The sequence below is a fragment of the Conger conger genome, chromosome 8, assembly GCF_963514075.1.
Source record: "Conger conger chromosome 8, fConCon1.1, whole genome shotgun sequence".
Classification (NCBI taxonomy): domain Eukaryota; kingdom Metazoa; phylum Chordata; class Actinopteri; order Anguilliformes; family Congridae; genus Conger; species Conger conger.
The window spans coordinates 61,501,432-61,529,274 of record NC_083767.1 but is presented as its reverse complement, the minus strand read 5'-3'; the positions used below and the strand labels follow the sequence as shown (position 1 = coordinate 61,529,274).

The 27,843-nt window shown below is 48.1% G+C and overlaps 1 protein-coding gene across 1 annotated transcript in view; it reads right to left on the bottom strand.

The window, feature by feature from the left end:
- Positions 1–26,540, bottom strand: part of LOC133134551 (xylosyl- and glucuronyltransferase LARGE1-like) — a 74,860-nt gene extending 48,320 nt beyond the window's left edge. Inside the window, exons 1-2 of the mRNA XM_061250751.1 lie at positions 26,444–26,540; positions 3,689–3,993 (exon numbers count right to left, since the gene is read on the bottom strand). Of these exons, the coding sequence (XP_061106735.1) occupies positions 3,689–3,993; positions 26,444–26,540 (402 nt within the window). The remainder of the gene's footprint in view (positions 1–3,688; positions 3,994–26,443) is intronic.
- Positions 26,541–27,843: the final 1,303 nt, after the last annotated feature.

Genomic DNA, 27,843 nt, shown 5'->3' with positions numbered 1-27,843 from the left:
CCCCCGGAGCAATGCAGGGTCAAGGGCCTTGCTCAAGGGGCCCAACAGTATTGTGGCTACACCGAGGCTAGAACCACCAACCTTCCGGGTCCCATGTACCTTAACCACTAGGCTTCAGGCTACAGATAGGGGTCTTCTGCGGGATCACCGGGTTCCCTGGCTTGCCGCTAGGCCCGTAACGACATGAATTTTTGATGTTCCTGGAGGGCTGCGGACCCGTGACGCGACAGGCCCAAATCTGCGGGAGGGGGGGTGGGTGGTTGATCGGCACTGTTGGCCGAGCCGTCAGGCAGCAGTTCAGGGCTTTGTGAGCCGTGTGAGTCACACGTCACTGCCTCGCCCTGGCTGCTGTGCCAGCTTGAGCAGCTCAAGAATTGAGCTGGTCATGAGCTGGTTTAGGTGGGTATGAGCTGGTCAACCAGCATGACCAAGCTGGTCATGAGCTGGTCTAGCTGGGTATGAGCTGGTCAACCAGCATAGCCAAGCTGGTCATGAGCTGGTCTAGCTGGGTATGAGCTGGTCAACCAGCTAGTGCTTGGTGTTTGTAGCTAGCAGTCTGAGCTAGCAGTTTCAAAACATAGCTTGAGCTGGTCTGAACTGGTCAACCAGCTACCAGCTGTTTCAAACCCTAGCTTGAGCGTTTTCTTTTTCAGCAGGTTGCGGGGTTAATATATATATATATATATATATATATATATATATATATATATAGGGTTTTGTTTGTGGCTGGGGGGTTGGTTAAGGGTCTCTCCTGCCACATCCCTGATTGCTGTGGCATACCCACAGATTCTACAGACTTAGCTCCTGCTCTCCTTCCGTGCTCTGGACCTCCTAATGGCAAGAGTTTCCGATTCGTAACAGTACAGGCCACGTCACACTACAGATCATCCAATGCTGCAGGTAGTGTTGTGAAGAATCAAACCGGAATGATTTCACTTCAATGATAAGGAGACAGAGATAGGCGGCCATGCAGGGCACCAATCAGCTCGTCAGGAGCGATGGGACGCTGCGACACGCCCAGGACCGGGGAATCGAACCGGCAACCTTCTGACTGGGAGTCAACCAGTCGACCCCGTGATGGGGGCTTCTCAGCTGCCTCCTGTCAGGTCACCCCCTATACGGGGCACACGCAGGAGCTGTGGCACTGAGTGAATCTGGGTTTTTATCTGCAGTGGCTGAGGCACTGAGTAAATCCGGGTTTTTATCTGCAGTGGCTGAGACAGATGGCCACACCTGGAGGCGGGACATCTGCTCGGACGGCTCCTGTGAGAGCCAATCACATCCCCGTTCCTTTTGCGACAGGGAGCCGCGGCTTGGGGCGTCCTGCATCCTGTCACGCGTCCGCCGATCGCTCCGGGTGGTCCCGAGTACAAAACACTTCTCTTTTGCATTATTGGCATTAGGCAGACGCTCTTATCCAGAGCAACGTACAGTTGATTAGACTAAGCAGGAGACAATCCTCCCCTGGAGCAATGCAGGGTTAAGGGCCTTGCTCAAGGGCCCAACGGCTGTGCGGATCTTATTGTGGCTACACCGGGATTAGAACCACCAACCTTGCATGTCCTAGTCATTTACCTTAACCACTACGCTACAGGCCGCCCCAAGAGTGGTCTCTTGTTACTTCTTCACGGGCCATTAGGCAGGCCACTGATCCCTTTCTTGGGTGTTTTAGTCACAAAAATGACGTGGGTATTTACATTTATAAACCATTAAAAAAAAAACATAGGAGAAAATGAGGAGTATTCCTTAGACATTTAAATGTTTAATTAATGATGAAATTCATTGTTTTTTTTTTTGCCAGTGACATGCATTGAAAGGTTGTCGTGAATTTTTCCACTACGTCTATCACAGCTGCATGGATTGGTCAGTTTAAAGCTGAAAGCCAGGGCTGACGTGCTTCCCAGACTTGGCATTTGTGTGAATCTGGGCAGCTGAATTCGGGATAAGTGGACAAGCGGTCGCAGACCCTGCCAGTTGTAGAGTTGGCTGTTACAGTAACGCTGCTTAGAGGTGATGAATGCGTGGCACAGAGTTTCTGAACGAAGAGGAAGGTCTCAAACCACCAATACGTCAGAGGTTACAGAACCTTGGGCACGGCAAGATGAGAGTGAAAAAGCGAACCAAAGGAGGGACGACACACTAAAGCCATCAATGTCCAGCCAGGGTCTCAGCTCTCTGTGTGAGCCCCAGGGGCTTCAACTTTTCAGAACTTCATTTAGGGTTTCAGGTCAGCCAAGCAGCGACTGTATGAGAGGGAATCAAATCAATAAACAATGAGGCACATTACATTACATATTATTTAGCTGATGCTTTTATCGAAAGCCACTTACAGTTGACTGGACTAAGGAGTGGCCAATTAAGCTGTGTGGCTCTTATCATGGCTACACCAGGGATTGACCCACCAACCGTGCGGGTCCCAGTCATGTACCTTAACCACTAGGCTACAGGCTGCCTTAGGCACTCCGGTTGAAAGAACTCTGCCCTTGAACCCTTTACCCAAATCTCTCTCTCTCTCTCTCTCTCTCTCTCCTCTGTTGCAACTTTTCTCCCTGGCATTTCTCCCGGGGTGTCCTCGTAAAAGACAAACACTTTCTCAACGGGCCTCCCCTGGTAAATAACGGGTGTATAAAAGAGATCACCTGACAGGGACTGACCCCAAATAAAGACAGCAGTAGCACCCAATGCTCAGAGGCATCACACCTGTGATGAAACCGTGGGACTGACGCGCTGACGTCTGGGACTCCTTCCTCAGGGCCCCCACAAAAGCCACAGTCTTTATTCTTTATTCTTTATTCTCTCTGAAGAAAGTGTTTCTGCTTTCCTGGCGCCTCTTAGGAGGAATCCCCAGATGTCGACGTGCCAGTCACCCTTTGTGATAAAGGATGTCGTGTCGCAGAGCTTTGAGCGCTGCAGCTCTCCTGGGTTTTGGTTCGTCCCTGTGAAGTGATGCGGGTGAGAATCCCTCTTCTGCCCTCCTGGTGATGAAGCACATGGTTTATCCTCTTACAGGAGGAGTCCAGTATGGACTGAAGTGTGTTTTATCTTCTTATAGGAGGACTCCAGTATGGACTGAAGTGCGTTTGAAAGGTGCCATGTTTTTGGGCTCTTACACCTTTATTGGATTCTATAAAGCTCTTAATTTGTGAGGAGGCAGCATTTTTGAGTATTTTAGTGAAAGAGGACACGCTTTAAACTGACCGGAGGACTGAGGACCTCTGTGGGAGCGACAGCAGCCATTTTAAGAGCAGTAGGTACTTTCACCTGTTCAAAGGGAGGTGTTCATCAGCAGCACACACCCCTGCATCCCAACAACAATTAAATAAAAAATCTTTGAACATCATCGGGGGGGGGTATTTCACAAGGCAGGATTACTGAGTTAGCTGGATAACCAAGAAAACCCTGAATTCTCCAAAATCTGGAACATGAAGTCCAGTAAAAAGAGGTGGTGCAGTTATCCAGCTAACTCAGTAATCTTGTGTTTTACTCAGTGCAGTTATCCAGCTAACTCAGTAATCTTGTGTTTTACTCAGTGCAGTTATCCAGCTAACTCAGTAATCTTGTGTTTTACTCAGTGCCCACAGGACATGGAGTTCAGTGGCGCTGCCTTCAACTCAGCCAACAATTCTCAACAAAACTCAAATGTGAAACTGGAAGGTGAAAACGTTAGCCGTTAGCCGTCAGCGCTAACCTCGCACTTGTCCACCGGCGGTTGCTGGGCGCAGTCAGATCCGTTGCCGGGGGCGCCTGCCCGCTGGCCGTCGTTGTCGCCTGTCCCCTCTTCCGTGGAGGAGGTGCGGGACTGGTTGCCGTGGCGCCCGGCGTGGCGGTGAGGGCGGGGGTGCCGGGGGGGCTGGCTGAGCTCCCTGCGGAGGGCCAGGTTCTCCTCCTCCACCTCCCGAACCCGCCCCTCCAGCGCCAGCCGGTCCCGCCCCCCCAGCGACGGCACCGTGCCCAGCTGGGGCTCCAGGGGGGACAGAGCGATGGATTTCACAGCTGGGGAGGGAACAGGGAGAGGGGGGCTTGGTTAGATCACAGGTGTGAAACCCCAGTCCTGGAGGGAACAGGGAGAGGGGGCCTTGGTTAGATCACAGGTGTGAAACTCCAGTCCTGGAGGGAACAGGGAGAGGGGGGCTTGGTTAGATCACAGGTGTGAAACTCCAGTCCTGGAGGGAACAGGACACAGACACTGTGGCCCCCTGGGAATTTAGTTGACACCCCTGAGTTTGAAGACAACAATTGACACCTGTCATTCATTGATGAGATCTGGAGATCTACAGCGTAAGAGAGATAAGAGGTACTTCATTTAACCCCGTGGGGTAATTTGTCCTCTGCATTTAACCCATCCTAGCTACTTGGGAGCAGTGGGCAGCCACAGTGCAACACCCAGGGACCAACTTGGGAGGAAACCTGAGTACCTGGAGTAAACCCACACGAACACAGGAAGAACATGCAAACTCCACACAGACACGGGGAGAACATGCAAACTCCACACAGACACGGGGAGAACATACAAACTCCACACAGACACGGGGAGAACATACAAAGTCCACACAGACATGGGGAGAACATGCACACTCCACACAGACACGGGGAGAACATGTAAAGTCCACACAGACACGGGGAGAACATGCACACTCCACACAGGCAGGACCTGGCCAGCTTACGAGCTGCCTTCCAGAGCTGTCACTTCGTGAACACTCATTCAGAAACCAAAGTGCCGTAGAATAAAGTCATATAGAACTGAAATGTGTTACACTGTGAATATCAGCACAGCTAGAGGGCTTTGCTAGCCTTAATATAACGTGCTGGAGTTTCATATTATATTACTTTGCACTTATTTAGTTGACGCTTTTATCCAAATCCCCACTGGAGCAATGACGGGTTAAGGGCCTTGCTCAAGGCCCCAATAGCTGCATAGATTATATTGTGGCTACACTGGGGCTTGAACCACCAACCTTCCAGGTTCCACTCAAGCACCTTAGCCACAAGACAACTTTATGATGATACATAATGATTGGCCAATCAGATGGAGCAAGAGCCAATCAGACGCGGTGGGGGAGCCAATCAGACACAGCATGGGCCAATCAGAAGCAGCGGGGGCGGATCAGACGCAGCAGGGGCCCAATCAGATGCAGCAGGGGCCCAATCAGATGCAGCAGGGGCAACATAAATTCAGGGTAATTTTTGTACCGGTGCGATATACCGTAAGTGTCTGCTGACAGAACTTCGTCAGATGACATTTTGCATTTATAGTTCATCGACAGCGTGCATTGTTAATATAGAAACCTCAGCTCCTCCACCAGCTACTGTTCAAACCTGTCCATTTCACCAGCTAGCCATGCAAACAACATGTATTAATTCATAAAACACCAGTAGTAGTAAGCAATAATAGTCGGTATGACCTTTTGTCTTCTTTTCAGCAAACGAATCACGGCTGAGTGTCTGCCACCTTACAAAAATCTTGAAAAATACCTCCTCCTTTTTTCCCCACTCCCCCCATACATTTTTTAGTATTGGGATCTGCTTAAAACTGCACCGTCTAACGGACCCATTATATTGCTAGATTACCTTTGATGTGTTTGTCACTGCCTTCCTGTTAAATCTCTCTCACCGCCCCCATCACGTTCCAATACGCTAACAAACAACCCTCAAAGTTCAGCCTTTTTTTTTGTGCGTTTTGCCCGCTTTATTGAATTCAAAATGTTTTAATAAGCAACTCCGTCTCACACGCAGTACCGCAGGCTGGAACAGGACGCACAGACGGCTGTTTTTAGGGCTGCTCGATAAGATCGGGAGCTTATCAGTGTGAGCCAGATGCTAAACGCACTGGCCGATGTGACGCAACACAGAGAGCCAACGCGTCTGACAAACCGGAGAAAGTAGCCATTTTGGCACTTTTATTATTATCGTATTATCATTTTATTATTATTTTCAATGTATTTTCCCCCCATTTCATTTTTACCAGTCAAACCCACAAGCGAGTTATGAAGAGACTCAGTAGCTCTCTCGTTTAATAACAAGGTATGCAGGTTGAAATATATTTAGTTATATAAATAAACATTTCACTCTTCTTCTCTGGTGAGTCACTTCCTCGGCAGCTCCACAACAGCTGAGGGTGTGTGAGGTACACACTGAAGCAGAGCTGGGTGTGTGTGAGGTACACACTGAAGCAGAGCTGGGTGTGTGAGGTACACACTGAAGCAGAGCTGGGTGTGTGAGGCACACACTGAAGCAGAGCTGGGTGTGTGAGGTACACACTGAAGCAGAGCTGGAGGTGTGTGAGGTACACACTGAAGCAGAGCTGGAGGTGTGTGAGGTACACACTGAAGCAGAGCTGGGGATGTGTGAGGTACACACTCAAGCAGAGCTGGAGGTGTGTGAGGTACACACTGAAGCAGAGCTGGGGATGTGTGAGGTACACACTCAAGCAGAGCCGGGTGTGGTGACCTCTGACCTTGGGGATTGTGGCCCAGATGATGCCATCCAGTTCATCCAGTTTCTCGCCAAGTAACACCGTACAGGAGGAGAGGAGAGGAGAGGAGAGGAGAGGAGAGGAGAGGAGAGGGGAGGAGAGGAGAGGGGAGGAGAGAGGAGAGGAGAGGAGAGGAGAGGAGAGGAGAGGAGAGGAGAGGAGAGGAGAGGAGAGGAGAGGCCAGCAGACCCCAAGCCCCAGTTCCCATCCACCACCCTCAGGGGAGACTGCAGGGCACTCTGACTTTATCCCACATTAATATTCCATAAAAGGGTCCCTGGAATTCCCATCAAAGAGCTGCCCAGTGCCCAGCAGAACCCAGTGAGTGGAAATCTAGTTTGAAAGACATAAAAAGGACTAGGATAACTCCAAATGAAGCTCAGGTTTTTACCCAGATATAGCCAGGCTGCATCATAGTTTGGCGAGACAACTTTCACTTTTCAACCAAATGTAGGTGGATTTTCAGGCAAATGCCGAGACGGCATTTCACCACAGAAACATTTTGTGGGATATAAGCACAAACAAACAAAATGGAGAACAAATACAAAAACAAACTCAAATGCACACAGTTTTTTTTGGAATCTGGTTGCTGAAAATGAGCTTTTTGGGAGGGACTGCCGTTTGCCAAGAAGTATCAGATTTAGAATCTAGCATTTAGAAGGTTTATATTGAAGCACATTACATGTCGCACTGGATCTTCGGTAAAAAAAATAATGTGAAAAATGAAAACAAAAAATTAAAAGGGGCTGACCAACTAACTAAAACTGAGTGTAGTTCATGCAGATAATTGATCAACAGCTGCAACCACTCTACAGCCACATCACTTTTTACGTTGGCTCTCAGCCCGTTAACGACGGAGAGGGAAACGTATGAACCACATTCCACACTGAGACGTACCGGAAGTTACCCTGGGAATGGGCCTTGGAAATAATATCTGCTCCTGTATTGTATGACATTATTTTGCTCCTCCACTGATGAGATTTCCAGTTGTTCAGTTACAATATGCATATAGAGTATATTGCAATATATAGTATATATTAAATATAAATAGGTATACTCTATATAGTATCTTTTTTGCACAATTAGAATCTCTCCCAATAATATGTTTCTGGAACTGAAAGTAGAAATGTGGAGCTACCTGTGGCCTAGTGGTTAAGGTAAATGACTGGGACAGGCAAGGTCGGTGGTTCAATCCCGGTGTAGCCACAATAAGATCCGTACAGCCGTTGGGCCCTTGAGCAAGGCCCTTAACCCTGCATTGCTCCAGGGGAGGATTGCCCCCTGCTTAGTCAAATCAACTGTGAGTCACTTTGGATAAAAGCATCAGCTCAGTAACATGTAATGTAATGTAAAAAATCCTTGGGTATGCTGTCACATACTGTAAGTACCAACAAAATAAAAGTAAAGACATTGATCACAAAACTGTGGGGAGCAACCTCCAAATAAGTAGCCCATATGGCAAACTATTTTAGAAATACAATAGCACTTGATTAATTACTTCACTAAAGAAAGAACAGATTAATAAAATGTAACTGAAGTATTCAGTATTCAGGCTATAGTATACATATATTGTAATAAGAAACCCAGCAATAAAGTGACAAAAAGAGCAGACACCATTTCTACTCTGCTGGCTGTTTTCCAGTGAATATTTACTGGATATTAAATGAAGTGCTCCCACTCTGGGCCCTCCCTGGCCCCTCGTTGTGAATGCAGCAGGTCTCAGCTTCCTCCACTGTGAGAGAAACACCGTCCTATTCAGGAGGAAAAAAGCCCTTTAAAATAACTGCAAAACCTGTGTAATATACAGTACTGTGTAAAAGTTTTTGGCAGGTGTGAAAAAATGCTGTGAAGTAAGAATGCTTTCAAAAATAGAAATGTTAACAGTTTATTTTCATCAATTAACAAAATGCAAAGTGAGTGAACAGAAGAAAAATCTAAATCAAATCAATATTTCGTGTGGCCACCCTTTGCCTTCAAACCAGCATCAATTCTTGCACAAAGTCAGGGATTTTGTAGGTATATAGTCAGGTGTGTGATTAACCAATTATACCAAACAGGAGCTAATGATCATCAATGTAATATGTAGGTTGAAACACAATCATTAACTGAAACAGAAACGGCTGTGTAGGAGGGTTAAAACTGGGTGAGGAACAGCCAAACTCTGCTTCCAAGGTGAGGTTGCTGAAGACAGTTTAAAGTCAGAAGTCATACGCCATGGCAAGACTGAGCACTGCAACAAGACACAAGGTAGTTATACTGCATCAGCAAGGTCTCTTCCAGGCAGAAATTTCAAGCCAGTCAGGGGTTTCCAGATGTGCTGTCCAAGCTCTGTTGAAGAAGCACAAAGAAACGGGCAACGCTGAGGACCGTAGATGCAGTGGTCGGCCAGCAGTGCCATCAGCTCAGAACTGGCAGGAACCAGTGCGACCCAGGTTAACCCATCTACTGTGCGGAGAAGTCTGCTCAGAAGTGGTCTTCATGGAAGAATTGCGGCCAAAAAGCCATACCTCCAACATGCAAACAAGGACAAGCGACTCAGCTATGCACGAAAACACAGGAACTGGGGTGCAGAAAAATGGCTGTAGCAGAAGGCAGTTTGTTCACCGAAGGGCTGGAGAGCAGTACAAGAATGAGTGTCTGCAGGCAACAGTGAAGCATGGTGGAGGTTCCTTGCAAGTTTGGGGCTGCATTTCTGCAAATGGAGTTGGGGATTTGGAACTGTGTGCACGTATACCTAGAAGAATTGATGCTGTTTTGAAGGCAAAGGGTGATCAACCAAATATTAATTTATTTAGATTTTTCTTCTGTTCATTCAGTTCTTCTGTTCATGCATTTTGTTAATTGATCAAAATAAACCATTACCATTTCTATTTTTGAAAGTATCCTTATTTTAAAGCATTTTTTCACACCTGCCTAAAAGTTTTGCACAGTACTGTATATATGCATATAGTGGGCCTTGGGGGTGCCCACACATTGGCATGGGCCAAAATATAAAAATGTGTGGAAAAATAAAAATCTAGTAATACAGCTATAAATTATGTTTTAGCATGAATTAATTATGACAGCGGCAAATATTACATTATATTACATTACATTACATTATTGGCATTTGGCAGACACTCTTATCCAGAGTGACGTACAGTTGATTAAACTAAGCAGGAGACAATCCTCCCCTGGAGCAATGCAGGGTTAAGGGGCCTTGCTCAAGGGCCCAATGGCTGTACGGATCTTATTGTGGCTACACCAGCATTAGAACCACCGACCTTGTGGGTCCCAGTCATTTACCTTAACCACTACACTACAGGCCGCCCCGTAAAATAATGGACCGCCCCGTAAAATAAAATAATTAGCATTAAGATATATTAAGATACATTGTTCAGCCAAACAATGCAATAAAGAAACAAATATTCCCACAATAAGATTCCTCAGACAAAGGTTTCCGGCCTTTTCTTGCACCATTCATTCGCTCCTGCATATTATTAATCGTTTAAAAAGCACAGGCAGCTTATTAATGACTGCTACACAATTACAGGCAAGGCAGTTTGTCTCTTCCTCCAAATATCAATAATGCCTGCTGTGGACCAAATATAGCACACAACTCTCACATTAATCCAACAACAGCGATATCACAATATGGCACACAACTTTCATATTAATCCAACAACAGCAATATCACAATACAGCACACAACTCTTATATTAATCCAACAACAGCGATATCACAATACAGCACACAAGTCTCACATTTTCACATGAATAAACAGAGACACCATGTGTGGCTGTAATTACCACACGTGCCTAAAGAATTACCTTGCTTGCAATGCTCAGCCTGCTTCCTTCAACACAAAACCTGTTGCCCATCTGTCTCTTTCTTGCAGGGGCAATTTGGCCGACAGGGAAACACTGAAGCAATATCTGACTCCTTTCCCTTCCATGCCCTGGGTCCCGGTCCATACCAGCACACTAAACTGTTTGTTTTCCTACAGAATGAGTTTAGGCACGGCGCATTTATAATTCCACCCACTGGGGCATTTGCATCCTATTACTTATTTCTGTGCACCCGAATCGAGGGCAATTAGCATTATTTCCATTTTACACATCATTTGCAAACGAGGAGACTGGTCATGTTAATCGGTGTAGATCCTTTAGGCATGGGCATTATTTCTTGAGAGAGTCAACAATTTGGTAGTTTCCTCGGGGAGACTGTCAGGTGTGACTGACTCGGTCAGAATCCTGCATAATTATAACGAGTGGCCAGCATTTCAGCACTTCGTTTAAATGTTATTTTGCGACCTGCTTCGTCATTTTTCAGCTGCTGTAAAATGGCCCCTTCATTGTCATCATCATAATAGCCGGCTAAAATTAGCCTCAAAACCTGCAATTTCCCTTGATGAAGCACAAACGACTGGCTTATACTTTAATCCATAAATCACTGTCAGTAACATAAAGGTCAAATTAGACCATACAATTATGTATTTGGACAGACGAAGGAAAGAACCCTTTTCAGCATTCTCTAGATGCACAGTGGGTTCTTTTTAAAGTCGCTTTTTAATTAAAGTTCTTATTGTTTCTTTTATTTTACTTCTGATTGATTATTCTACCACACTACCTGCATAATGAAAACATCTATTGAAACCATCAACTGAATCTAATGGGAATTACAGTGTGGGAAGGTGTGGAGATATCCATGACTGGCATTAGATATGATGTTTTGAGGGTAACTTCTGCGATATGTCTCTAGTCGTAATAAACGCGATGAATCATAGCATAAACGTTCATGACTTTCAGGAAATCAAGAATAGATGGTCTCTTCCAGTGAGAAAATTGTGAATTTGTGAAACAGCTCCTCAACATTGGAACCCACACTACAGTTAAATGATTAGACATACAGTGCATTATCCTGACTATATTCATATTACAATTTAAGACTTAGCCAGAGACGTCGGATTCATATTTCAATGAACAGAAAACTTAATTTAATTACAGCAACTGGACTTAGATCAGAGTGGGGGAAAACGTAAAAGGCAAAGGCAATTATGCGCTCCATCGCTGAAACACACGACCCATTACAAACGCGGAGAGAAAGATAACGAGCCAAACCCACTCTGTGTTTTTATGGCGGCAGTATGCACTCCATAGGATAATACCGAGTGCAGCATTCACCTGTCAGAATATAACCAGCGAAGACCATCAGCCTGAAACGACTGCAGTTTCCTCCCACATATGGCCATCTGGATTGTATTAAAGTCATTTTATAGCTCAATCAAAGAGCCACAACGACTTCTTTAAAATTAAACGGGAAAGAGACACTTGATCCATGAACGGCTTCAGATGATAAATTACGCCGAGCGTGTGGAGGTTGCTGTTCCGTGGAAGTGGATACGACCCAGCAACAGTCGTCTCAGATAAATTCCACGAAAAGGATAACGTCAGCACATTGCGCGACTCTCCGAAAAAGTGTAACGCTTAGTACATAAACACGACACAGACAAACACGACAGACAACGTTTCGACTCCCAGGTCGGCCTCTCTCCGGTAAATTCCCGCTATGTCACTTTACCCAGACGTGAAAGGCTAGCTCCCCTTCCCAAGCCGGATCGGGAGATGTTATCATACGCAGGTCAGAATGTCAGCAACTGAAAACTGGAAAATTAGAAAAACCCCGCACTGCAGAATCATATAAAAGAACACAATGGAGCGCAAAAATAGCCGTGCTTCCGCCAGTGCCTTCCTTAATGTAGCATATAATACACGATACATTATAAAGCAGCTTTAGAAACATGATGGTTATTATGGAATGAAAAGTAATAGGGTATTTATTAATAACAGGAGTAAAATGGATCAGTGCACTGCACAGGCTATTAAAAGGGGAAATCATTTTTTGAAATGGCACATTGTAGTCCAGTTATAAACTCACTCAGCTCGCTAACTGACAAAAAAAATTGAACAAAATGAAAAAAAACTGTACGCTTCACACACACAGCAGCTTGCCCAGATAGGCAATTTGGTTAGAAATCTACTCGGACAGGAACAAACAGGAAGCTGGTTCTGCGCTAGCCAGCATGCAGAGGGACACTGATGCTGGGTAAAGGGACTGAGTTTATATTGCACTTTTATCCAAACATCTCTCACTCCTACACCAATGGTGATTGACTGCCAACCAGCTTGTTGGGAGTTAGGTGTCTTGCTCAGGGACACTTTGACACACCCAGTGCGTGGGGGGGATAGAACCGGCAATCCTCTGTCTGCCAGACGACCGCTCTTACCTCTTGAGCGAACATTGCCCCAATCGGTGTCCCAGGTCAACTTCCTGTGGAGGGCAGCATTCCAAGGCCATCTATCAGTCATTCCCAAAACAGGACCCCAACAGTCCAAAAAGCCCTGTGTAGTCTTAAATTCTCTATACTCCCCTTGTCCTAAGGGTAAGAAAATGACCCACCTTCACGAAACCCCTAAAATAAAACAGCTTATTCGAATTGTATACCCCAAATCTAGTTTGCATGAAGAAACAACCTGTCACTCATCACAAACTTTGTCATTAAATTTCAAGTTGAAAAAAGATAATTTAGGGGGTTTTCTCTGCTGTTAAACATTGTGGTGTGACCCTTAAACAAGGGTTAAGGACTCATATTTCAGTATTCAGGGTATCCTTGGCCCGTACTCCAGGCCCCCTGCGGTCTCACGCAGGATGGGTCAGTGTGAGCTCAAGGTGCTGACGTAGCCCAGCGCTAGGACAGCCGTTGGGCCCTTAACCCTGCATTGCTCCAGGAGAGATTGTCTCCTGCTTAGTCTAATCAACTGTATGTTGCTCTGGATAAGAGTGTCTGCCAAATGCCATTAATGTAATGCAATGCAATGTAATGTAATGATGATGTAATGATGATGATGTAATGTAATGATGATGCAATGATGATGTAATGTAATGATGATGTAATGATGACCTCTAAAAGTGCAGCACCATCAGGACACTGGATTATCAGGTGGAGTATAATGTCAGCACTGATGATGTTTCTACAGAATACACACACAGCAGCATCTACATCTACGCATCACGGTATCCAAGAAGAGGACAACAGTAAAAGCGCATGTGATGTTTTCTTTCTCCATAAATCCAGTCCCAGGGGAGGGGGGAGTTTGGGCAGGAGGGAAAGGGACCGGGGGGGTGGGGTGGGGGTGTGGGGGGGGGGGGGGGGGGGCTGGGTGACATTGGGGAACATTCTCAGATGTTCTCTCCATGATGAGTAGTTGATTTTCTGTGCGATTACTGGAGAACTCTCTTTTAGTGCCTGAAGCTGGCTTGACAGCCGCAGACCCGTGTGCTGTAACCAGCAGAACGTTTTCTCCACTTTCCCTCACGCTCAACACTAGTTCTGCAACCATTTACCCATCTTAGACTTGAGTTTTCTATGTATGCAAACACATTATTTAAAAAATATACAGTATAACAAGGTTATTTTTCTTATAACTGACTCGTAATGTAATTTCACTGCAGGGATGTTCGTTCTGCAGGTGACAAAAGTGAGAAATATGCGACGCATAAGAAACGCCCGCTGGCATCTCAATTTAATATAAACACAATGAATCTATTTTTTGCTGCTGCTGCGAGATCCTTCTCTGTGACTGTACCTGATCTCTGCAGCTGGGCGATATCAGTCAGTGGCAGGTGTTCTGAAGTTCAGCTTCATACACTTACTTCATCTTCCCCTTGTGTGCTGCTTTTGTTTCATTCCTCAGCGCCCCCCCCCCCCCCCCCCCCCCCCCCCCCCCCCCCCCCCGTCATGCTTTGATCCTTATTAGAAGTAACTTACAGTTGATTAGACTAAGCAGGGCCAATCCCCCTGGAGCAATGTGGGGTTAATAGTTGTGTGGATCTTATCGTGGCTACTCCAGGAGCTTGAACCACCAACCACCAGTCATGGACCTTAGCCACTAGGCTACAGGCTGCCCCAGTCATGTACCTTAGCCATTAGGCTACAGGCTGCCCCAGTCATGGACCTTAGCCACTAGGCTACAGGCTGCCCCAGTCATGTACCTTAGCCACTAGGCTACAGGCTGCCCCAGTCATGTACCTTAGCCACTAGGCTACAGGCTGCCCCAGTCATGTACCTTAGCCACTAGGCTACAGGCTGCCCCAGTCATGTACCTTAGCCACTAGACTACAGGCTGCCCCAGTCATGTACCTTAGCCACTAGGCTACAGGCTGCCCCAGTCATGTACCTTAGTCGCTAGGCTACAGGCTGCCCCAGTCACGTACCGTAGTCGCTAGTCTACTAGGCTACAGGCTGCCCCAGTCATGTACCTTAGTCGCTAGGCTACAGGCTGCCCAGTCACGTACCTTAGTCGCTAGGCTACTGTAGGGGTCCTCGCACGGGACTCCAAATTATGTAGGGTCCTCGCACGGGCCGCCAAATAACGCAGGGATTTTACTCTCTACGAAACCGGGGCGCCAGTTAAACGTTGTGTTGCAGTATAACTGCGAAAAGTAATCAGTCTCATAAAATTACTGTTATCAGAAATATCCAACCACAAATATAGTATTTCAATTAATTAAAATAACCAATATTAATGATTGAACATACCGATAACCTGAAGGTTGGAAGTTCTTCGAAAGACTGCTTTAACTCGGCTCTCATGTCTATGCGATTCCAAAACGGACACCGGGGTTTAATAAAATATATTTATTAAACAAACATACAAACACATAACAGATAAACTAACGGGAAGTTAGTAAGGAAATTTAGTTTGGTATGTGTGTGTGCGTGTGTGTGGCGCGCGCAAGCGCGCGTGTCGCTAGAGTTCTGGGTGTGGTAATGAGTTAGAGTTAGCTGTGAGAAGGGACTACTTGCGTAGTTTTACTCTATATATGCGCAAAAGACGGCGAATCAATTCACGTACATATATATGTAGCTAACCAAACACATTACAATGGTTGGATGGTAAATATTGAAACACAGATTCACAAAAACAGTTAAGACTAAACTAAACACTGGCTATGCCTGAATGTTTGTTTTCTTACTGAGTCCATACGCATTGCTGGATCCAAAAGACATGCTGTCCTTGTAGAAGCGGCGATGGTGCTGTGAATGGTGTCCGAGCGCGTTGTCGTCTGATCCGCTGGTCCTTTTCCAGGTGTAAAAGTTCGTTGCTGTTTCGTTGTTGGGCTTTATTGGGGTAAACTGATGTAGCGTTCCGCGTACAACAATTTCCACTCACTATAGGCCACGTAGTTATCGCGAGGTAACTGGGTGTGTCCGTAGGCCTGGTAGTGCGCTGTGCAGCATTCAGCCTCTGTCCGAGTCTCGGAGCAGATGAGCTGAAGCGACTGGCCAAAAGGGGTGCGTCGAAGAGAAGAAGCAGAAGAACAGAAGAAGCAGAAGAACAGAAGAAGCAGAAGAGAGATCCCAAGAACGTGTCTTGCTCTTATACGGGACCGTTTATTGCTCCCGCCATTACGGGATTGGCTGAACCAAGTTAGACGTCATTCGTGGTGGACGTCGCAGAATTCTCCTGTGGGAATGTGGAAGTTGTAGTCCCTACACTACTAGGCTACAGGCTGCCCCAGTCATGTACCCCCCCCCCCACTCTATGGCTTTTCCATGTCCAACCTCATGCCTGAAAAAATCTATGAAAATAATTATTATTGAATTTAGGACTCTTTAGCATGTATAATATTGTACTATCACCAAATTCTGTTATCAGGAGAAAATATGAGCATCGGCTGTTCTGTGGCAGAAGGTCCTCATAATCATACCCCTCACCCCAACCTCTCAGTTCTCCAGCTGGAATATTTAATCAACAACACTGGATAATCAGTGAGAAACAACAAGAGCTGCTGAAAATCCCCAGACATTCCCCACACAGGCTAACAGAGCCGCTCTGCACATGCTAATGCAGCGGGCTGTTAGTGCCAGCCTGACCCAGCACTGTGTGTGAGCCTGACCCAGCACTACAGCGCTGTGTGTGAGCCTGACCCAGCACTACAGCACTGTGTGTGAGCCTGACCCAGCACTGTGAGTGAGCCTGACCCAGCACTACAGCGCTGTGTGTGAACCTGACCCAGCACTACAGCACTGTGTGTGAGCCTGACCCAGCACTGTGTGTGAGCCTGACCCAACACTACAGCGCTGTGTGTGAACCTGACCCAGCACTGTGTGTGAGCCTGACCCAACACTACAGCACTGTGTGTGAGCCTGACCCAACACTACAGCACTGTGAGCCTGACCCAGCACTACAGCACTGTGTGTGAGCCTGACCCAGCACTACAGCGCTGTGTGTGAGCCTGACCCAGCACTACAGCACTGTGTGTGAGCCTGACCCAGCACTGTGAGTGAGCCTGACCCAGCACTACAGCGCTGTGTGTGAACCTGACCCAGCACTACAGCACTGTGTGTGAGCCTGACCCAGCACTGTGTGTGAGCCTGACCCAGCACTACAGCGCTGTGTGTGAGCCTGACCCAGCACTGTGTGTGAGCCTGACCCAACACTACAGCGCTGTGTGTGAACCTGACCCAGCACTGTGTGTGAGCCTGACCCAACACTACAGCACTGTGTGTGAGCCTGACCCAACACTACAGCACTGTGAGCCTGACCCAGCACTACAGCACTGTGTGTGAGCCTGACCCAGCACTACAGCACTGTGTGTGAGCCTGACCCAGCATTACAGCGCTGTGTGTGAGCCTGACCCAGCACTGTGTGTGAGCCTGACCCAGCACTGTGTGTGAGCCTGACCCAGCACTACAGCACTGTGTGTGAGCCTGACCCAGCACTGTGTGAGCCTGACCCAGCACTGTGTGTGAGTCTGACCCAACACTACAGCGCTGTGTGTGAGCCTGACCCAGCACTACAGGACTGTGTGTGAAACTGACCCAGCACTACAGCACTGTGTGTGAACCTGACCCAACACTACAGCGCTGTGTGTGAGCCTGACCCAGCACTGTGTGTGAGTCTGACCCAGCACTACAGCACTGTGAGCCTGACCCAGCACTACAGCGCTGTGAGCCTGACCCAGCACTACAGCGGTATGTGTGAATGCGCTGATAAGGCTATCGCACACACTCACACACCAAGTGCGTGCGGGATTCATTTTAAACCAGGAAAGACAGGCACCCTTTAAAGGAAGTAAATAACGCTAACGCTATCAGCACATTTGCATGTGAAATACTCAGACACATTTTCATTATTTAATTCTGATTTGCATTATTTGCTTATCTACCGTGTTACCTTTTGAGTTTAACAGGCTATGTAAGTGGCACACACTTACGATGCAAGGCAGTCTCTTCTCCGAGAATCTCTCCTACCTCCTCCACAATCAACACACTCAGGTCTGTGAGTTCAGGGTATTACCGCAGGACTGGCTGAACAATTACACAGGCACCCCGTGCAATTGTCGTTAGGCTGTTGTACGCACACTGGGTATTGTTGTGTTTAAGTAAGCCCACAACTCATAAGGCCCAGACTGCAGTATGAACATGACTTGCAGTAGCATGCAAATTAGGATGCTTTATCAATATCAAGCACAGATACAAAAAGGCAAACATTAAACCAAAACCAAACATACTTTCCACTAATAAAAAAGGTGAACATTAAACCAAAAATATTATAAAAGTTTGATGAGGGTATGTTTTAGCCATACTTTAGGAATATCAGCAGTCACTCATTTAATTAAATAAAAAAGGCTGCAATATTGTAAGCAGCAATTTAAATGAAATAATGCAAATTATTTTCACTGTTGTATTTTGGGCGGCACGGATGGTGCAGTGGGTAGCACTGCCGCCTCACAGCAAGGAGGTCCTGGGTTCGAATCCCCGTCGGCCGGGGCCTCTCTGTGCGGAGTTTGCATGTTCTTCCCGTGTCTGCGTGGGTTTCCTCCGGGTACTCCGGTTTCCTCTGTGTGTCCTCCCACAGTCCAAAGACATGCAGGTTAGGCTGATTGGAGAGTCTAAATTGCCCGTAGGCATGAGTGTGTGAGTGAATGGTGCGTGTGCCCTGTGATGGACTGGTGACCTGTCCAGGGTGTATTCCTGCCTTTCGCCCAATGCATGCTGGGATAGGCTCCAGCCCCCCTGCGACCCTGATCAGGATAAGCGGGTTCAGATAATGGATGGATGGATGGATGTTGTATTTTGACAGCACAGTAGGAACATTTAAGTTTCAAACAATCTTCATTATCCTTATCATTTTCACCTTCAAGGTTCTACAGGTCTGAAGCTATACATGATTACTGATTATTTAACAAACGCAGATCTGATATAATTTGATTATTATAATGTATAATTCATGATTTGATGGCTGTGAAGTCTGTATCTCTTCCTCAGTGTCCACAGAACGGCGTAACATGTTCACCGTTCATAATGCTCTGCTTTGCACAGCGGCAAATGTTTTCCACACACTCCCTGCTGCTCCCTAAAGCCGTGTAAACAGTGTTACTGCAGAGCGGAAAGCCACCAGAGGCAGGAAACATTTCATTCGCACTCCACAAAATTAGCAATTCCATTAGCACCCCGGCATATCAGCGCTACCAGACAAAGTCTTCAAAAGAGGGTCATTTGTGTGAAAACATGCATCACCGTGTATCAGTGTGAAATGTGCCCATAATTCACACCTGCGCTGTGGCTTTCTGCTGACACAACAGCCCAGAATAGCTCCCGCAATCCACTCCGTTAAATTACTCTCTTTCCAAAATGGAAGGACCTTTCTTCACGTTATGTCTCGGGGAAAGTCACCCTAATTTCTGTTTCGTCGTCCCAACTCAGATATTCGTTCAATCGCTTGCAAAATAATCAAACCTTTAACAACCACTCGAAATTATCAAAGGCAAAGTGATCACAAATTAACATGTTATCACCTTGTCATGGGCAGGCATGAAAAGAATAATGGCTTCATTTCCATCCCTATTTTATTCATAATGGTCTTGTTCTCCCGGCATCCACCCTCCATTTTTAAAAATCTACCCTTCCTTTCCTCTTTCCTCATGTTGTTTTTCTCTCTTTCTGGTGTGTTGCTAAGCTACCTCTTTCCTCCAACTCTGCTAACAGCTATAACTGGCCGCCGTCTAGCCCGCGTGGAAACTGACACGGGAGAAACTGATTCTGGAGAGAATGAATTATGGGAAGCCGTAGCCATGGGCCCAGTAGAGATGAAAAGCAAATGTAATTCTGCACTCTGTTTATGGGGGCTTTTTTAACCTTGTTTTTGTGTTGAGTGCTTAATGGATGTGCTAAATGAAAGGGGCCGATTCCGTGTGAATGCTAAAGAGGAGACCTGCTTATACCACACATCAGCCGACTCGCTGAATTAAACACAGTTACTGTACCACACGGGCCCTGGCCAATCCCTATCTAGTATTACTCTGGCCGGCTGGCCTGCTCTAGCCACCCGTAGACTAGTCACCGGTACATGTTTACAAGGCCGTAAACAAGATACTGCCTTTTTACCTCTGTAGCTTTATTATGCAAAACAAAATGTCGGAGGTCATTACTTTCGTTACCAGGACTTACACCTGCGGTCTGGAAAAAGGGCTTTCGTTCATTCTGCTCCTTCTACCCGGAATGGGCTACGGAATGATCTGAAACGTGTCCAGCTAGATGGTTTTTAATCTATGATAAAGAAGCTAGAGGCAGTCTCGTTGACATGGGGCACTGTATCACATTTATAATGAAAAGGAGATGCTTAATCTCATCAAACCGGTCCTGGTTAAATCAAGGTTACATGAATAATACTGTAGATCAGGTTTAATGTATGTGTGTTCTAAGACCAAAAAAGGTCAAATACGTTATTGTTTTGGATTCAAATGCTTTTCTGTGCTCGACGGATCTTGCCTGGTAGAACAGGGAAGTGCAATAGACCTGTAGGGAAGTGTGATTACATGACAGAATGAATCCAGTAAAAACAAAGTTTCATCTGCATGCAATCATCATGTGTGAGCCTATTTTTCTGAACAAAAGAAGTGGTCACAATCTTGCATCATTAGTTGTTAATAAAACGTTTTTTTTTCTTCAGAATAAAGAGGAAACCACTCTTGCTGAATAGAGGTGTAGACAGTCTCTTAGGCAAATCAACGCCATTTCCACTGTCCACTGCAGTGAATAGACCTATAAGGATAGATGCAGATGATGCATTAACTGGCTCTAGCCTGTAGTGCAGAAAATGCATTTACTAAGACAATAAAACTGCAATTTATTGATCATATCAAGCATATCGTGAGCCTATTTCATTTCAACAACCAAGTGTAGCCCATCTTCAGCCAATTTAAGGCGTGCCCTTTTGGCGCTAGATTCTATTTAGCGTTTAGGTAAACTGAGCAGCAGGTGGAGTGTAGTGGTGGGAAAGGGTGAGCACTGTGGCACGGATGAGCGGGTTAGGATAATGAATGAATGAATGAATGAATGAATGAATGAATGAAAAGGTGAGCACTGCTGGGCTGAAGGGCCTGTTCCCCTTGCTGTGTTGTGTTGTGTTGTGTTGTGTTGTTTTCATGAGACCTCATGGCTTGGCTGCTGATTTGGAACTGAAAGGCTGATGAGTTTCATTTCATCTTCCGATTCAAATGAAAAGCCATAACCTTGGAGAGCTTCGCCCCAAAATGTCTCCCGTTGCGTAGGGGAGGGGGATGCTTGTTATGGTGCGGTTTCCATGGCAAGCTCCAGCCCCTCAGGCCAAATTCACAGCCTTAATCTTAATTAACTTCACAACAGCCGTGGAATTTCAATCTTCGGCCCAGAGAACTGCAAGCCTTGGTGTGTACTGAGATGATAATCAGACAGGCAACAGCAGCTCCTTCATAAAGGAACATGTTAGTACACAAAAACCAGACTAAGGGACAAAACGGAAAAATCATCTTAATTTTGAGATCGGGAAACATCCTACACACGATTCCAATTCCTTTATTTACCTGAACTGCCCTGTCAATGCACCAATGAAGACCGCATATATAAAATGATGCGAAATCAATGTTTAGCAAATGCCGGGCATGTTTAGAATATATCTTGGCACAGATAATTGTATCGATCTATCCAGCAGCGAGCCAGTAAAAAGCAGACTTGATTGAGTTGTTCAGAGGCTTTTACTTCTTTAAAGTGGTTAACTGAAAACTGCAGGAGTTTAAACACACCCCCCCATCATTATTCACCCACAGTCTTATGTAAGTGATCGGCTAATCAGTTAAGTGCACAAAGAGAACTTCTGTTTACAGTTACATTGCATAATGCTATAAAATTCAGAATGTTAATAAGTTAAAATGCCCACGCGCTGTCAGCTGCATATTTGATAATCAGTTATAAGACCACGATTCTTCGCATTATAGGGTTCTATATAACATGTATGAGGCTGCCCCAGCCATTTACCTTAGCCACTAGGCTACAGGCTGCCCAAGCCATGTACCTTAGCCACTAGGCTACAGGCTGCCCCAGTCATGTACCTTAGCCACTAGGCTACAGGCTTCCCCAGTCATGTACCCTAGCCACTAGGCTACAGGCTGCCCCAGTCATGTACCTTAGCCACTAGGCTACAGGCTGCCCCAGTCATGTACCTTAGCCACTAGGCTACAGGCTGCCCCAGTCATGTACCCTAGCCACTAGGCTACAGGCTGCCCCAGTCATGTACCTTAGCCACTAGGCTACAGGCTGCCCCAGTCATGTACCTTAGCCACTAGGCTACAGGCTGCCCCAGTCATGTACCCTAGCCACTAGGCTACAGGCTGCCCCAGTCATGTACCTTAGCCACTAGGCTACAGGCTGCCCCAGTCATGTACCTTAGCCACTAGGCTACAGGCTGCCCCAGTCATGTACCCTAGCCACTAGGCTACAGGCTGCCCCAGTCATGTACCTTAGCCACTAGGCTACAGGCTGCCCCAGTCATGTACCTTAGCCACTAGGCTACAGGCTGCCCCAGTCATGTACCTTAGCCACTAGGCTACAGGCTGCCCCAGTCATGTACCTTAGCCACTAGGCTACAGGCTGCCCCAGTCATGTACCTTAGCCACTAGGCTACAGGCTGCCCCAGTCATGTACCTTAGCCACTAGGCTACAGGCTGCCCCAGTCATGTACCTTAGCCACTAGGCTACAGGCTGCCCCAGTCATGTACCTTAGCCACTAGGCTACAGGCTGCCCCAGTCATGTACCTTAGCCACTAGGCTACAGGCTGCCCCAGTCATGTACCTTAGCCACTAGGCTACAGGCTGCCCCAGTCATGTACCTTAGCCACTAGGCTACAGGCCGCCCCAGTCATGTACCTTAGCCACTAGGCTACAGGCTGCCCCAGTCATGTACCTTAGCCACTAGGCTACAGGCCGCCCCAGTCATGTACCTTAGCCACTAGGCTACAGGCCGCCCCAGTCATGTACCTTAGCCACTAGGCTACAGGCCGCCCCAGTCATGTACCTTAGCCACTAGGCTACAGGCTGCCCCAGTCATGTACCTTAGCCACTAGGCTACAGGCTGCCCCAGTCATGGACCTTAGCCACTAGGCTACAGGCTGCCCCAGTCATGTACCTTAGCCACTAGGCTACAGGCTGCCCAGTCATGTACCTTAGCCACTAGGCTACAGGCTGCCCCAGTCATGCACCTTAGCCACAAGGCTACAGGCTGCCCCAGTCATGTACCTTAGCCACTAGGCTACAGGCTGCCCCAGTCATGTACCTTAGCCACTAGGCTACAGGCTGCCCCAGTCATGTACCTTAGCCACTAGGCTACAGGCTGTCCCAGTCATGTACCTTAGCCACTAGGCTACAGGCTGCCCAGTCATGTACCTTAGCCACTAGGCTACAGGCTGCCCCAGTCATGCACCTTAGCCACAAGGCTACAGGCTGCCCCAGTCATGTACCTTAGCCACTAGGCTACAGGCTGCCCCAGTCATGTACCTTAGCCACTAGGCTACAGGCTGTCCCAGTCATGTACCTTAGCCACTAGGCTACAGGCTGCCCCAGTCATGTACCTTAGCCACTAGGCTACAGGCTGCCCCAGTCATGTACCTTAGCCACTAGGCTACAGGCTGCCCCAGTCATGTACCTTAGCCACTAGGCTACAGGCTGCCCCAGTCATGTACCTTAGCCACTAGGCTACAGGCTGCCCCAGTCATGTACCTTAGCCACTAGGCTACAGGCTGCCCCAGTCATGTACCTTAGCCACTAGGCTACAGGCTGCCCCAGTCATGTACCTTAGCCACTAAGCTACAGGCTGCCCCAGTCATGTACCTTAGCCACTAGGCTACAGGCTGCCCCAGTCATGGACCTTAGCCACTAGGCTACAGGCTGCCCAGTCATGTACCTTAGCCACTAGGCTACAGGCTGCCCCAGTCATGTACCTTAGCCACTAGGCTACAGGCCGCCCCAGTCATGTACCTTAGCCACTAGGCTACAGGCCGCCCCAGTCATGTACCTTAGCCACTAGGCTACAGGCCGCCCCAGTCATGTACCTTAGCCACTAGGCTACAGGCTGCCCCAGTCATGTACCTTAGCCACTAGGCTACAGGCTGCCCCAGTCATGGACCTTAGCCACTAGGCTACAGGCTGCCCCAGTCATGTACCTTAGCCACTAGGCTACAGGCTGCCCAGTCATGTACCTTAGCCACTAGGCTACAGGCTGCCCCAGTCATGCACCTTAGCCACAAGGCTACAGGCTGCCCCAGTCATGTACCTTAGCCACTAGGCTACAGGCTGCCCCAGTCATGTACCTTAGCCACTAGGCTACAGGCTGCCCCAGTCATGTACCTTAGCCACTAGGCTACAGGCTGTCCCAGTCATGTACCTTAGCCACTAGGCTACAGGCTGCCCAGTCATGTACCTTAGCCACTAGGCTACAGGCTGCCCCAGTCATGCACCTTAGCCACAAGGCTACAGGCTGCCCCAGTCATGTACCTTAGCCACTAGGCTACAGGCTGCCCCAGTCATGTACCTTAGCCACTAGGCTACAGGCTGTCCCAGTCATGTACCTTAGCCACTAGGCTACAGGCTGCCCCAGTCATGTACCTTAGCCACTAGGCTACAGGCTGCCCCAGTCATGTACCTTAGCCACTAGGCTACAGGCTGCCCCAGTCATGTACCTTAGCCACTAGGCTACAGGCTGCCCCAGTCATGTACCTTAGCCACTAGGCTACAGGCTGCCCCAGTCATGTACCTTAGCCACTAGGCTACAGGCTGCCCCAGTCATGTACCTTAGCCACTAGGCTACAGGCTGCCCCAGTCATGTACCTTAGCCACTAAGCTACAGGCTGCCCCAGTCATGTACCTTAGCCACTAGGCTACAGGCTGCCCCAGTCATGGACCTTAGCCACTAGGCTACAGGCTGCCCAGTCATGTACCTTAGCCACTAGGCTACAGGCTGCCCCAGTCATGTACCTTAGCCACTAGGCTACAGGCTGCCCCAGTCATGTACCTTAGCCACTAGGCTACAGGCTGCCCCAGTCATGTACCTTAGCCACTAGGCTACAGGCTGCCCCAGTCATGTACCTTAGCCACTAGGCTACAGGCTGCCCCAGTCATGTACCATAGCCACTAGACTACAGGCTGTCCCAGTCATCTACCTTAGCCACTAGGCTACAGGCTGCCCCAGTCATGGACCTTAGCCACTAGGCTACAGGCTGCCCCAGTCATGTACCTTAGCCACTAGGCTACAGGCTGCCCCAGTCATGTACCTTAGCCACTAGGCTACAGGCTGCCCCAGTCATGGACCTTAGCCACTAGGCTACAGGCTGCCCCAGTCATGGACCTTAGCCACTAGGCTACAGGCTGCCCCAGTCATGGACCTTAGCCACTAGGCTACAGGCTGCCCCAGTTATGTACCTTAGCCACTAGGCTACAGGCTGCCCCAGTCATGTACCCTAGCCACTAGGCTACAGGCTGCCCCAGTCATGGACCTTAGCCACTAGGCTACAGGCTGTCCCAGTCATGTACCTTAGCCACTAGGCTACAGGCTGCCCCAGTCATGGACCTTAGCCACTAGGCTACAGGCTGCCCCAGTCATGTACCTTAGCCACTAGGCTACAGGCTGCCCCAGTCATGTACCTTAGCCACTAGGCTACAGGCTGCCCCAGTCATGTACCTTAGCCACTAGGCTACAGGCTGCCCCAGTCATGGACCTTAGCCACTAGGCTACAGGCTGCCCCAGTCATGTACCTTAGCCACTAGGCTACAGGCTGCCCCAGTCATGTACCTTAGCCACTAGGCTACAGGCTGCCCCAGTCATGTACCATAGCCACTAGACTACAGGCTGTCCCAGTCATCTACCTTAGCCACTAGGCTACAGGCTGCCCCAGTCATGGACCTTAGCCACTAGGCTACAGGCTGCCCCAGTCATGTACCTTAGCCACTAGGCTACAGGCTGCCCCAGTCATGTACCTTAGCCACTAGGCTACAGGCTGCCCCAGTCATGTACCTTAGCCACTAGGCTACAGGCTGCCCCAGTCATGGACCTTAGCCACTAGGCTACAGCCTGCCCCAGTCATGGACCTTAGCCGCTAGGCTACAGGCTGCTCCAAAATGACCTCCAGACATCTTCCCCAGTATGTTTTTCCAATATTTTTCTTAATTATCACAGTGCATCCACCAGGATGTAGACCTAATGAGTGAGTTCATGGGTGGAAGAAACACACGGCCAAGCTTTTACTTTCTGACCCCTGGCCTTTACACCTCTGGAATGTGTCCCTCAGATAAAAGAGCTGAGCTCTTTAACACAAAAATGTGAGTTCACCATTCCTTGACACACCAGAGCCTGGTGGTGCATGTCCATTTCCGGCAGGACTGTGGTAGGGATAGGGTCCCTATGCACTTTTTTTTTTACACTCTGACACTCTTTAATATTCAGTAAACACAGTTTAATATTGACACTAATTCGCCAATTGCTCCCACACTGATACATGCAGCTGCCTCTTGTACCCGTAGTTGGCGTGTATAAAAGCGCTTCGCGGACCGAACGGACGGAACGCCGGCGCGTTCAGCGTGAGCGGCGTGGAGCCGTAGTTCCGGGGCGGAGCCGTTACCTTGGAAACTGGCGGCGGAGAGGTAGAGCCAGGTGAGAACCGGGACGAAGAGCACGGCGAAGGTGGCCAGCAGGAACTTCCTCCGCCCGCGGCACATTCCCAGCATCCTCAGCGACCGGGGGGGGGCGGCGGGACCTCTATGTGGGGGGCGGCGGGTCACCGGGGGGGCGCATGGCACTGCCTAAACAGAGAACGGGTCAAAGGTCAAAGGTTTTATCAGCAGACCTGGCGACACTACTCAGAGGAGTCCTGTACACAACAGCCACAGCATGCAATGCGCAGCAAACCCTGCCAATAGGGTTGCCAGGTTTTAAAATGATTCACTGCAAAATATTCATAATTTAGTCAATCACGCGACATGAATGACAACTCACTGATAGGAAACACGGAAAAATCACCATTGTTGAGAGCGGGTGTTGAGTGAGCGGGTGTTGAGTGAGCGGGTGTTGAGGGAGCAGGTGTTGAGTGAGTGGGTGTTGAGGGAGCAGGTGTTGAGGCAGCGGGTGTTGAGTGAGCAGGTGTTGAGGGAGCAGGTGTTGAGGGAGCGGTGTTGAGGGGTGTGTCAGGGTTACATTACGATGTTGGACAGCAGAGAGGTGACACAATAACAGACTACATTTCGATGCTGCAGGAGCTTTCCAACGTCCCTGGCAGTCTGAGGACTCCCCGCCTCTGGCAGATTAAATTGGGCCATCCCGATCAGATCCATTATCCTCAGTGACAGGGTCACCACGGCGGCACGGCCTCTTAAGTCAATAGTGGGAGCACAGCCAATCACAGAGGAGGAGGACAGGGGTCAGTGGGCGGGGCTTCTGAAGGGTCAAAGCGAAGTCAGTTGATGGGAAGTTCGGTCTGGAATGAAAATTATTTTTGCGGCTAAAAACGCAGTACTACTGGCGCTAGCAATTTAACACCGATACGCACTTTCCAAATCCTCTGACTGTACTGGACATTTGTTCTAATGTGACCTGCTTGACCATTTTTGTAGAGCATATCATTTTCCATGGCTCTTTACTTGGCGAGGACATTAAAGGGTTAAATCTATAATGTCCAGCCATAGGTGGCTCAGTGACCTTGTCCTATACGCCGTGAGAAGGCCGAGCTCCAGATGCACCATGGGAAGTTGCACACTTCCTCTCGTGGCGTAACTCTTGTACTGATAACTTGTGTTCATGTAAGACATGAGTTAGACATTGAGAGCCCGTCCAAAGACTTCTTAGACGAAAGAGTTAACAGTCAGCTAAAAGCAAAATCACACCTAGCCAAGGACAGCAACGTTATTTTTTATTTGAGTGTTTAGTCAGCAGGGAGCGTTGTCGCGGTAACCTGCTAGCTAACTCATTCATCTGTGCATGTATCTGTATTCAGATAAGCACCAGCTTACTGTCATTTTCAGCTAC